Source organism: Tyto alba, unplaced genomic scaffold, assembly GCF_018691265.1.
Source record: "Tyto alba isolate M040663 unplaced genomic scaffold, T.alba_DEE_v4.0 Super-Scaffold_39, whole genome shotgun sequence".
Classification (NCBI taxonomy): Eukaryota; Metazoa; Chordata; class Aves; order Strigiformes; family Tytonidae; genus Tyto; species Tyto alba.
The window spans coordinates 7,644,220-7,657,384 of NW_024881314.1; the positions used below are offsets into that span (position 1 = coordinate 7,644,220).

The 13,165-nt window shown below is 44.1% G+C and overlaps 1 protein-coding gene and 1 long non-coding RNA gene across 2 annotated transcripts; both read right to left on the reverse strand.

Moving 5' to 3' along the window:
- Positions 1 to 13: 13 nt before the first annotated feature.
- Positions 14 to 7,522, reverse strand: SUMO2 (small ubiquitin like modifier 2). Its single transcript, XM_042802417.1, has 4 exons — positions 7,297 to 7,522; positions 5,417 to 5,548; positions 2,229 to 2,300; positions 14 to 689 (listed from the first exon to the last, which is right to left on the reverse strand). The coding sequence occupies exons 1-4, from the start codon at positions 7,315 to 7,317 to the stop codon at positions 627 to 629; spliced, it is 288 nt and encodes a 95-aa protein (XP_042658351.1). The 5' UTR covers positions 7,318 to 7,522; the 3' UTR covers positions 14 to 626.
- Positions 7,523 to 9,610: 2,088 nt separating this feature from the next.
- Positions 9,611 to 13,111, reverse strand: LOC116964049. Its single transcript, XR_004408521.2, has 2 exons — positions 11,351 to 13,111; positions 9,611 to 9,897 (listed from the first exon to the last, which is right to left on the reverse strand). It is a non-coding gene; the product is annotated as an uncharacterized LOC116964049 (long non-coding RNA).
- Positions 13,112 to 13,165: the final 54 nt, after the last annotated feature.

Sequence of the window (13,165 nt, forward strand, 5' to 3'; positions counted from 1 at the left end):
TAAAGAAAACTGGTTATTTTAAACAAGAAGTTTATTTAAACAACAAGACGCTTTACTTGAAGGGAAAACTATCTAGGATTTTTTTTTTTTTTTAAGAGTAATTTACCCCTACTTAGACAGAAATTGCTCTACATGTAACAGCTACGTACAAAAAAGTTATAAAATTGTCCTTGGTTTTACAATGATAAAAGAAAAACATTGAAATTATCCAATCAAACAAGGTATGCAAGGTTTTTGTTTTTTTAACAGTGAGAGCAAAATAACTTACTGGAATATAAAGATAAAAGTAGACGGAGCATGCCACTAATGGAGAAAGGGGCATTTTCACAGAACCAGTTTGTTTTCCCACCCCATCTCCATTAAATGTTGATCAAAACATACCATTGGCCATTTAGTTAAAAAAAATATGCATTATGTCTGTGCACATACACCAGTTACTTTATGTACAAGAGAAGGAATAGGAAAAAAAAAATCAGAGAGAGAAGAGAGAAAACTATACTGCAGTAGTCAGGATGTGGCTGAACCAAGTCTCATTTTTCTAATTGTGAATGTGTCGCCTGTGGGAGCACAGTTCTGGAGAGGAAAGTAGCAGGTTCTTTTTTTGTGTGTTTGTTTGTTTTGTTTTTTTAGTAAACTCCTCCTGTTTGCTGCTGGAACACATCAATTGTATCTTCATCCTCCATTTCCAACTATAGCAGAAAAGAGAAAAAAGGCTTTCAACTCTTCTCAGATATCTACTAAAGGCTGGGTTGTACTTACATTTCCTATCTTCATGTTTACATTTTACGACACTTAACCAGACCATCCCCGCTCCCCTCCATCATCATGACTTTGTACATTTAACCTATCTCACTGTAATGCAAAAGCAAAGAAATTACATGGGAAAAAAAATGCCATTTGATAACTGTTGTCCTAGAATGAATTCTAGTATGTAACTTCAGGGTGCATTGTACGACTCCTATGGAAAAGATTGGCATTCATAATATTTTACTTCTGTTGCCTATTTTGCCATTGCATCTTCTTTCTCCTATTTACTTCCTCAGTCTACCTCAGAACACGGTCACAATTCTACCTTGCTGCTGCTGTTCAGATATGCAAATGGTTTCAGCTACAGCATTAAAGAAAGTAGACTATAATTAAGGCCCCTAGCACAACCAGGCAGTAAAACCAAGCACCAGCAAGCACAAAAAAAAATTAAAGACACTTTACATGGTCACCCATGTAACAAACTGCCAGTGAAGAACAGCAATACTGCATTAATTTTTCACCATAATTTTTACAGTTGATATTCCTAGGATGTTTATGCTACCCACTGACAAAATCTGTACCAAGATTGAAGGAGTTGCTATACCTAATATAAGTTGTATTTCTAAACAGTCGCAATTTCTGCTCCAGGAAATCAAACCGGTCTATGGCATTTACTGCAGCTATAAATAGACTGATCCTTAGCTTCAGCATAACACGGTTGGAGAAAAATGCACCCTCTTGCCTCAATTATCAGTATTCCAGGTTAAAAAGTTGCATAGATTGTGGCCGTAAGAGGCACATTCTTTGGAGCTACTGCTTGGAATACAGATGTACTATACATCTAAAACCAGGAGTCTCTTATTTCGTAACAAGTGGTTCTGAAAAGCATATAAAACTGTATCACTTGGAAAGGCTGATTGAATACAGCTACGTGGAGCAGTCCAGAAAAATACTGAAGTCACAGTGAACTATTCTGTTCTTGGAATGGTGTTCATTTTAACCACTTACAGACAACCCAAACTTCACATTATTCATTACTTTTATGCTGCTGAAAAAGAGCTTCAAATTACAAATAACATAAAATTACTTTCTTATTACAAATGCAGGTTTGAAAACAGGATCTCTGATAACATCCTGGCAAGCTTTTGTAAAAAAAATAAAGCCACCACTTCAGGAAAAACTCAGTTCTTAACTTACCAATTCCTATCTCAGAACCGTGACTCAATAAAGTGACAGTTTCACCATCTGTACACTGTACTTCATTTTCTTATTTTATTACAAGAGTGATACAGACTTATTATTCAAAACACTAAAGTCTTAGATTCCATTTCCAATAGTTTTGAACTAGTCATGCCAAAATAATGGTAAAAGAAGATCAAGTTCTATCACTAATATACATAGTTACACATGTATTTTATGTGAAACAGAAGCATCAACTCCTGAAGCAAATTTCAAATACAGCTCTTGCTTCTGCTGTTTACCTGTGCAGGTGTGTCTGTTTCATTAATTGGCTGCCCATCGAACCGGAATCTGATTTGCCTCATTGACAACCCCTGGACAAAGAGAAGTAACAAAGGGAAATAAGTCTGGTGTAAAAGTACTCACTAGTTTTCTCACAAACTTGTCACTGGAATTGCAGTGTGGTCATTAAAAACCACCATTCATAATGCGTGATACAGTTTTCGTACTCCCTCATGCACTGACTTTAAGGCATTTCACTACAAATCCTTGCAATCTGTTTTGTATTAAAAATTGCATTGTGTCCAATAACTAAGAGAAGCAACAGTGCCCCCACTGACTGTAATTTAAAATAAAGCAATTTCTAGTACACAAGTCTCACCCCAAAGGCCAGGATTTTTATAGTGCTTTTAACAATATTTCACTTGAAAATTAGATGCAGCACTTTGGGTAACAAATGCCAAACAGTAATATTCAGCACTCCTTTTTAATCTTCCCCAAAAGCAAAGGTATTCTAAAGTATTGTTTCCAGAAATGCAACCACCATCTATTAGTCTGCAGCAGCAAAGAGTAGGCAGTGGTAACTTTTTGACCTTGAGTACCTATTAACAAGAAATCAATGGATCAAAGTTTTTCCATGCACAGACGGAACTTTCAAGAAAAAACGAAAGGAACCTTCTACTTCCAGACACTACTGAATAGTATTTTGAACTAGCATTTCTACAACACAATAGTAATTTTGCTGATCCTCTTCCATCCTCAGAATACTAGTCATTCTCACTTGAGCTAACAGATTGAAAAAGATAACTAAATAGCAGCAATCCTTTCTACTAACATAAGCTTCAAATTCACAAGTTAGTTTTCAAAGGTATTCTACAGCACAATACATTCTGCAGAAGATTAATGAAGTTTGAGGATACGACCAGAATGAAGAACCTTGGTGTCTACTTCTTTCCCAGTTCTATCCACTCTCTACAGAGTATCTAAAAATACAAGAAGTCTAGTTGGTTTTGAAGTAAATCCAATGTAATCCATGGTGCTGCTCTGGCATCTCTGAATTAGAAAAGAAGCCTTCATTTAGCCTTGCAAGAGCAAATGTAACACACAAAAGAAAACTTAGTGTAGTAATTATTTTTGAGAAGTTGATTTGTCAGGAAAAATATTTTAATAAAGAATGAGTAAACTTCTTGGTAAGACTTTATAGTTCACAGCAAAATGCCTTCTCTAGTGTGACTAAGATTCTGCAGTGTTCACTCAGAACATCATCTTCTTTAAGAAAACCATGTGGCTAAGTGTCATGGCAGCAACACATTTTTGCACAGCAACATTTGGTTTGAACCGTTTTCTCCAACATTGTGTTTCTTAAAATATATAATTTCTATTCAAAAAGTGTTGTTTTTTTGCAGGTTCCTGACAACTTTATGAGCTGAAAACATTCTGAAAAACTGAACCTTGGTGAGATTAGTATCCACAACAACTAGGTATATTCCATGGATGATTTTTTCCCACTTAAAGCCACTGCAAATAGCTTTCATCTTCTAAACATATAATTCAAAGTTAAATTACTTCCATTTTAGGTCTACTATATGCAATACGTGATTTTCATTCTTAAAAGTTTCTAAATTCTCTACTATACACAGCTTCCACCTCTCCAAATTTAAATCTAAAGTCCACAGCTTAAAGATTTTAAGGTCGGGTATTCCTAGTTAGGAACACAAACAAAACCTAACTTTTAGAGATACACAGAACAAATGCTTTTACACAAAGTTTGAGAAGTAAGCACCTAAGAAACAAAATTTCAAGACAAGTCCATCTCCACAGAAATATCCTTTGGACACCTACTAGCTTAAAACTGAAATCAGAAAAAATGCCTCCCATTCTAAAGATTTTGTTTCACTCCCACTGACACCTGGGGGTTTTTGGTTTTTTAAACCAGATTAGAAATTTAGGTGAAAAGTTTTAGAATCTTACTTCCGTTCGTATCCAAGTAACTGAAGTAGAAATGGTACTTCTAAAATCATATTTCCCAGGACTTGACAAACAATTAACCAACCCTCCAACTCCCCAAAAGACAGATATAACTGCACTTTGTGTTTGGAAAAAGCAATACACAATGATTTATATACTATAACATTAATTTGTATGACAGAGGTAGGGAAAATGAGCTCACAGCCTCAGACATTCACTAATTTATCCCCAGAATACCCATACAAGAACATATTCATGTTTTCCGTAAGAACTGATTTTCCTTGTCTTTATTTGTCTCACTATCCTATTGTAGCCAAGGGTAAACCAAAGAGGTTTTACCACTCTATGTGAACTGGTGTTTTGTTTCTCCTGGTGGTGAAATAATTACCTCAATATTTTATACTGATTTTATTGTATTTGATAGTATCACTGCATATCTGTGTTGAAAAAACAACCTTCCCAGTTATAAACATTTTTGTAGAGATGGAACTTTTTAAAGGCAGACACTCATTAAAAAAAAAATCATGGACAGCAGAGACAAAATTTTCATAATCAAAAGCTTCAGAAGAAAGTGTTAAATAGCACTATTCTTACACAGGTGTTTTTAAAACTTGCAATAGCTGCCTGCAACCTAACAGGCTGGGTGCAGTTGCTACTACGCTAGCAAAATACATTTTTTTGTCCTCAGAGGATTGATTCGACTACTAGGCCACAAGAAAAAAAAACAAAGCTCAACATTAAATGTACAAGTTCCTTCTCAAGCTAGATATTAGATGCTTTTAATCCCTAAAATACTCACTGATGTTCTCATCTTAATACAGCAATACAATAAATCACAAGTCTATGACCAGACCAAATAGTTACTCCAAATTATAAAAATACCTCTGATTATCACTCAACTCTCTATCCTAAATTCATACCACAGGTTCCTAACCCACCCTTTCCATACTGATATTTCTGAGCAGTAGAGTAAGTTGCCTCCCAACAGTCTACACCTATAATGCAGATTTCACAAAGATAACAACGGATCTTCATTTTACCCATTTCCTGTCACAACCCCCTTAGGCCAATCTATAACAGATCCTAAAAACAAGAGACTTTCCACAACACAATTAGTTTCTGTTAAATCTTTATCATTTTGCACATTTACACAGTTTTAAGACTTTACTGCCTTCATCTATCTCTATGGAGATCACCTCTCCCCCAGAGACTGGTTCTCCTGATGATCATACAAGAACCATACCTGTCGTTCACAATAGGCTTTCATTAGTTTACTAAGTGGTGTATGCCTCTTAATCTTAAACTGCACCACAGACCCATCTTGTCCTGCCACCTTCAGATTAATGTGGTCATTGTTTTCAGTCTTCACTCCTTCCTGTTGAGGAAAGAAAAAAAAAAAAACAAAAAACACAACACTTTTTCAAAAGGTATGAAACAAGAAGTTAACATTTTATCAAAGCGCAACAGGTCATTAAAAAGGAGGAAATGAAGATATTGTAGTTGTTTACCCACTTGAAACTTCGAATTAGGAAATAAAGGTCAGTCAGTACTTTTTGCTTTTCAAATAAAAAAAGTCACGCACAAAAAAACACCTAAACCTTACTAGTATTAGTTGTCATTCTTGAGATTGGTTAACATGCAAAGTAGCAGTGAAGACTTACTAGGCCAGTTGTTTTACAACAAATTAAAAAGTTATTTCTATCAAAAGCAAAATAATATGCAAGGCTACTGTTCCAAATCAAAGAAATAGTTATTTACGTTATAACTATGAGCTCAACCACCAGCAAGTCTCTTTCTTGGTATATCTCAAACTCTTTCATATCAGTTGAGGTACTTCTGAAGAAAACTTCAAGACACTTTAAAGGCCTGTATCCGAAAAGGTGACAAAACCTGAGAACTAAGCTTTCTCCTTCAAAAAACCCTCCTAAATAAGCAGCCAGATCCTCTCGCTTCCATTAGAAGCCACATACAGAAACTGCAGAGAAACCAACTTTCAACTCCATTGCTCCTGTTACGATGCAGAGTATCAGAGCAGAGGCAAAGAGAAGAGTCAATGCTACCCAGCTCTTAGGCAGCGCCCTCTCCAGAGGTGCCCAGCAGCGTTTTCATCTTTGTTTTCTTTAGGAGAAGCGACCCGAGGCCAGGGAAGCGGCGAGGGTGTCGGATGGCCACGGCCAGGGTGCGGGTCCCTGCCATGTGTCAGCTCCCCCGCCCGCCGCGCTCCAGGCCCCGGCACACCGGCCCGCCCCCGTTTATTATCTTCTGGCGCCTTCAAATTCAGTTTAAAAATGGGGGGGTGGGGTGGTGTTTGGAAATTAAAAAAAAAAAAAATTTAAAAAGAAAAAAAAAAAAGAGAAGGGTGGCAGCGCGGCATTCGCTAGTTTGTGGGGTTCTTTTTTCCCTGTGTTTTTTTTTGTTTGCTTGTTTATTTTTTGTGTTTTGTTTTTTTTGGGGTTTTTTTTTTTTTTTTTCCCCGAAGCTCCCCTCCGCCCGCAGGAGCCCCCCCGGGCGGCCCCTCCCGCGGCCAGGGGAGCTGGGGCGAGAGGCAGCACAAAAGGGGCCGGGAGCGATGGGCGCCCGCCCCGCCCGCGGCAGAAAGGCCCCGGCGTGCTCCTGCCAGCGGCACCGCACGGGAAGGGGCTGGCAAGTGCCCCAGCGAAAAGCTGATTGCGAGCGGGGATGCTGCGCCCGAGCCAGCGCCAGCCGTGCAGGGGAGGCCAGATCCGGCCCCGCAAAGAGGAGGAGGAGAAGGAGGAGGAAGGCAGCAGCAGCAACCGCCTCCGGACCTGCCTCTCTCCCTGAGGAGGGCGGGAAGGGAGCCCGGATTCGCCCCCCTCGGCCCCCCCCTTTCCCCGCCGCCCTCCCCGGGGATCCTCCGCCCGCCCCGGGAGGCTGCGGCCCCGGCCCCCCTCCCCCGGCAGGGCGGGAAAGCGGCCGCGGCCTGGGTGCGCAGGAAAATGGCGCGCAAAGCCGGCGCGGCGGAGCCAAGGCCGTTGGCTGGCCGGACCGGGGCCGGGCTCCCGGCCGGGCCCCGGCCTCCCGCCGCCGCCTGAGGGGTGAAGCGAGGCGGCGGGGGGGGGGCGAGGGAGGGAAGCGAAGAGGGCGGGAGGGCGCCTGCCTCACCTTGGGCTTCTCGTCGGCCATGGCGAGTCAGCGATGTCCGGGCCACTCCGAGCGCCTCACAAAGGGGGGGAAGAAGCGGCCGAGCGCGGCGGAGGAGAGAGAGAGGAGGGAGAGAGAGAGAGAGAGAGAGAGGGGAAGGCGGGGGGGGGAAGGGAGCGCGCACGCACTGCCGCGGGGCCGCGCCTTGCCCCCGTGCGTGCGCGCGCCCGCCCCGTCCGCCGGGCTCTCCCCCGCCCCCCCCGCGGCGCGGCCTCGCCGCCCATTGGGCCCCGGCGGGCGGGGGGAGGGGAGAGGGGGGGCGGGGACAAGCGGCGGGGGGCGGGGGTGGGAAGGGAGGGCGCGCGCGCGCCCCGGGCCGTTACATAACGCGGCGGCGGGGAGGCGGAGCGTGCGCGCGCCCTCGGCAGCTGCCCGCGCTGCGTGCGCGCGCCCCGCCCCGCCCCGCCGGGCGCAGCGGGCCTCTGCCGTGCGGCGGGTATTGTCCTCTTCAAAATGGCCGCCGGGACGCGGCGCCCCGCCGCCTCGACTTGCGCTGGGCACCCCCCTTTCCTCCAGCATCGCACCCTGGGCCGCTGCTGGCCGCCCTCGCTCCTAACCGGCGCCTTGCCTTGACGCTCCCCCACGGGTGACCCCTCTGTCTCGTCCCCTTGGGCCTCCTCAAACCTGGCGCATTTCTTCCCCTCTACTTGCCCTCAATGTTTTACGGATGACACTGATACAGGCTGCCAGGTTTGACAGCCATCTGCCGCGCTTCTGAAGTCCCCGGCCCAAGGAAGGTGAGCCACGAGTTTGCCCTGAAACACGTGTAGTTTCTACAGAGGGAACCGAGACCCTCAGCTTCTCTGCTGCGTCTGAAAAAATGCATCTTGAATCTAATTAAAACAATTACAGTCAAGGTTTACTTACGTATGTTCTTCAACAAGCTAAGGACATGATGCAGCACCTCAAAAATTAATACATAAATTAGAGGATATACTGCTAACGATGTGGTTTCTCCAAGTCCATTCCAATGGAGCAGAAGAGGAAATTCTCAATAACCCCAGGGATTTCACAGATTCCAACAAAACAGTTTCTGAGCTTTTTCACATCAGCATTACACCTACCACCGTAATTTGTCAACTGTTCCTCTATAGCACATAAGTGGAAAAGGAACGCCACAAAAATTACCCTTGTAAATCCTTCAGGAGTGAATTTACCAGGTAGGCATCAGTCCACACCAGCGCCACTCCATGCGGTGACCATGCTCCAGATTGTTACACAGAGGTGGCCGTGTGGTCACACACACCCTCTGTTCCTGGCATGACAAAACCTAGGCCAGCGTATAATCCACCTCCTGCATCATTTTGGAGACATTATAAAATGGGATTTGTCCAGATTAAGCTACTCAAGTAGTGAAAGACCAGATGAAGAAAAGTTTAATTTAAGAGCAAAGCACAGACTGCGGACTTGCCTTTCACTGTCAATTCTGATCCCCCTCTTCTGCTTTTTGTCATGTTACTTCACATTCCAGTACCTCCCTTCTGAGTGCGAACACAGGGATTTTTTTGTTTTATTGCAATTGTATGGAAGTTGAAGAAGACTTACAGCTGCTGAGGATAGGAAGCTGAAGCCAAACCTTTATCTGAGTCCACAGTTGAGAAAATAACACAGCCACAACCCTACCTGAGGCAGTGAAGATGGCCCATGCAGCCAGCTACAGGAGGTGAAATCTTTTACCATCTCCTTGCTGACTAGGCTCCCATATATTGTAAAATTTGCCCTTTGCTTCAGTACTCTCAAAGATCAAATTTAATTTAAAATTTTATAAAACCTTTTAGTTTTAGTATCTTACTCCTTCTGAAGAGTCTTTATGAGTCAGTTCTGGAAATATACCAGGCACCGGAAGAGCTCAGTCTGACCCAGGAAGGCAACTGAGATGCTGTTTTAAATTGTTACTGCAACTCATACTCCTTTGAACTGTACTTTCCACTCCTACCTGTGTCATTTTCCTTGATTTTTCATCAAAAGACTGTTCCAATCAGTCTGTCCTGCCTGTTTTCCCTGAATTTAATTACTTGTGCTATTATTTTTCTATTTCTTTAAGCTACCAGGAGGCAAGAAGCACCTGTGGCTAGAGAAAACAACATGCTTCTGTACAAATCTCCCTCACACAGTCTCACGGTGTATTGCTTTCCTGCGATCTCCCTTCATCTTTTATTTTAGCTCTGAAGAGCAATGAACAATGCTGTTTGGACCTTCTGAAGTCCATTATCACCACTAAGAAGCAGGACTAGATGTGAGAACAGGGAAATAAAGCATCTTAAAGCCCACTCCATTCTTCTACTTGGTTCATGGCTTTTTAAAATAAGACTCAAAACACACAGCGTACTTTTCAGAACAAATACAAGTGCCATTTCCCAAAGGACCTTGAGTTCTATTTTTAGAAATGATGCAACATCACAGAAGCGACTGCTGTGAGGAAGGGTGTCACAAGACTGATGTTGCTTGATGGTCCTGTTTTATTTTGCTCTTTCCTTTCTTTTTCCTCCCTCTTTGAAGATCTCTGTGCTGCAGGTCCAGGAGGAAGATTTCTTTGGGAGGTGGGATGAAACTGGTCAAGGCCTGAGAGTGCAATGAAGGAACTCAATGCAGGAATGGCATTAAGTGATACATACATTAAGGTCAGCATCACAATTAGAACAAACGTGCTTAAAAGGAGACAGGAAAATAAGCTAGATTTTATAAGAGCATATGGGATTTAGCTAACATACTGCTCAAAAAAGCTGAAAACTTTCAGCTCTACTACCATTGGTCTCACCACCAATTACACAGATCGCCAATCACAGAGCAGGTTTCTACAAACCTCAAATTTATATAGCTTTTCTTCTTGTATAGCAACAGAGGAAACTCACATTATACAGGAGATTTGGTGGAACTAACAATAAACAGAGTGCTAAAACCTGCAGATAACTAGCTAGACAGCAGCACTCAGAGCGAGCAGCAGGGGAGAAGCCACACTGGGAACTACAAAGGACCCAGTCCTTCAGGGTCCAGGCTGCAGCAGAGGGGGGCAAAGGCAAAGCTTTTTGTCTCTCTGAGCTCCTCCTCTTCAGTGGACAGAGTTAGAGGGAAGTGAATGGGGAAGCATCACAGTGAGAATTCCAGAGAAATTCCATCTCTGGGAAAAAAATTCCACATGTTGCTTCCTAAAGTATTTCCATGCCTTGTTTCATTCTTGTACAGCCATTTTATAAGGAAGAAATATGATATGTCTAGGTCTTGCAGAGCTCTTTGGCTTAATTTTCCACCCTTTTCTGAAGAGGGTAGGGAATATGGGTGTCCAATATACATTGACTTTCAAACTGAGATTTTAAATAAGGTTTTTAAGACATTAAGACAGCTACAAGCAGGTCTGTGCACACTGGCAAGCATAAGCCTACAAAAGCAACTCCAGCCCCTTCAAAACTGTGTATTTGCAATTAGTTCAATGCAAGAATAGAAAGAAAACAGTTACTTGAAGGTGTAAGCAAGCGCATAGGGCTAAAGCAGCCTTCTCAGTCTGGACCCTGAAGGTCTGAGTGGTTTATTCAGGCTTTGCTCTTCATTAATACTAGTTTAGCACCAGGAATAGAAAATACCTTTTGCCTGGGGCACTGCCTGTTCTGTGCCTTTCCTGTTCATGATGCTGATCATTCCCCTTCGTTCTCCAAGTCACAAAATAGCTTCCAAGCCTCTTATTTCACAACTTAGGAACTCCCCTCCTCATCAGGCCTCGATTTTTTTGCCTTTTTTTTTTTTTTTTTTTTTTTTCCCTGACAGGAAAACAGTAACACAGTTTCTCTTTGCATTTTCCTTCCTCCCTGGACCCTGTGCCTGTACTCCAAAGCCTTTTTGAGCAATATAAAGGTCCATGCTGACATGGTGGTTCCCAATTCTGATGAATTACATGGACTGGACAGGCACAGAAACCTTTTTGCAAGACATGCAGGAAGGTCTCCCTCCTAGATATGCACAGACCTCCAGCCAGTGTTCAGAGGAGGACTAAGAAATGTCAAGATTTCATACTAAAACTCACCTTTCCCAAAATGACTTCCCCAGGAACCAGCCACCTTCCTTATTGGTTCAAGAGCATCAGATGCTGCAGATACAAACAGCCACTTACACTTTCAGTGAGTGAGCAAAGTGGACTGTAGGTGCCAAGAGACTGCAGGAGAGGATCACAGAGTTCCTGGACCAGCTTTTAGTGTCTCTTTACACAGGATGGATCCTGAAGCAGAAGAGGACATGGTTCTAATCCTAGACCCACCACTTCAGTAATCAACACTCCTCTCTTCATGCTGATTAAGAGAAAATAAGATAAGTGAGACTGATGGGCACTCTCTGGGGTTGTCAGACCTTGCAATGTAGTTGGTAAAGGCTGGTTACCTGCCTTTTGGCTGCCTCTCCCTGTGGGTAGGGCTGTGGTTCCCTATAGAGTGGTCCACAGAGACAAGTGTTATATGTTATATAAGGATGAAATTTCTTAAAACTGATGAGTCTTAGTTTCTCAAGCAGGTTTCAGAAGATTTATTTTAAGTTCTTCTACCCTGCAACAAGCCATTCCTCCCAACTGACCTGAATAGACACCACTCCCTTTTCTCAGCACAATCGGTGTCACAACATGCTCTTACCAAAGATAACTGCTAGCTTTATTTTTATTGGAAATGATGGATGCAGTAGCCAATAAAGTTAAAAGGCAATTTAGCAGTGGAGTGTTGCAGCATTTGTTATAGGAGGACAGCGAATAATTTAAGCCGCCTTGAAAAATTAATTTTTAGTGAGCTTTTCTGAAAAGCAGCAGCCTGGAGGGACTGGCTTCTTCCAGCTGTGAGTTCTGCAAGACAGCATTGCTAGTATTTTTCTTAAAAAGTGGATCATTGAACGAGTTTTTTATTGAGAGGAACAGGCAAAAGTGAGGAGTATGCAGAGATGGGAAGGAGAGCAGAATGGAAGGAAAGGAGCTGCGTGTGGTTAGTGCTTTATCACACCAAGTTATTAACAGATACTGAAGTTCCAATTCCATTGGTACGTGACCTCCCAGAGTTCAGTTCACAGAAAGCTGATGGGGCAGTCTCCAGCGGGTAAACTCTGCCCAGTCTCCAGGGGTCTTAACTTCCACCCTGGCCCCTGCCAGGCAGAGGAAGGAAAAAAATCTCCTGATCCTGAGTTAAGTAAGGCAGAGAAGAGTTCTTCCTGACACCTGCCAGCACATCTCCCCAACCTGCTGTGATCGATCTAATGCTTCGTTACGAGTCCTTCTCCAACCTGCAGGCAACCCAGGGAAGTCATAAAGCACATAATTTGATTATTCGGCTTTATCAATGAGCTTGCCGAGAGCTCCAGCAACTCTACTCCAGAGTATGTCACCTTCAACAACCTGGAGGCTCATCTCTCCGCAAGCGTTTGAAGCGTGTAAAGAAATAAGGGAACCTGGTATTACACGGCAATCAAGTCAACGAAGTGAGCGCGATGACAGTGTTGACCGACCAACTGAATCACCGCGCCCCCGGAGCCAGCGCCGCATCCACGCAGCGCTCAAACCGCCGGGACCAGAAAAACGAAGCCGATGGAGACGGGGCGGCCTCCTTCCCGCCGCCGGCCCTGCGAGCCGGGGGCGAGGTTCGGCGGGGCAGCCCCCGGGCACCCGCCGCTCCCAGACGGCCTGACGGGGCTCCGGAGGCCCGGCCCGGCGGCTCCCCCCGGGAGCGGAGCGGGGCCCGGCCCCTCCGAGCGCCGGCGGCGGCGGGGCCCTTTGGAGCCAGCGGCGCTTCCGGGGCGAGCAGCCCGGCGCCTGCCTGGAACGGGCGCGGCCCCACCGCTCGCCTTCCACCGGCCGGCGTCTCCGCTCGAA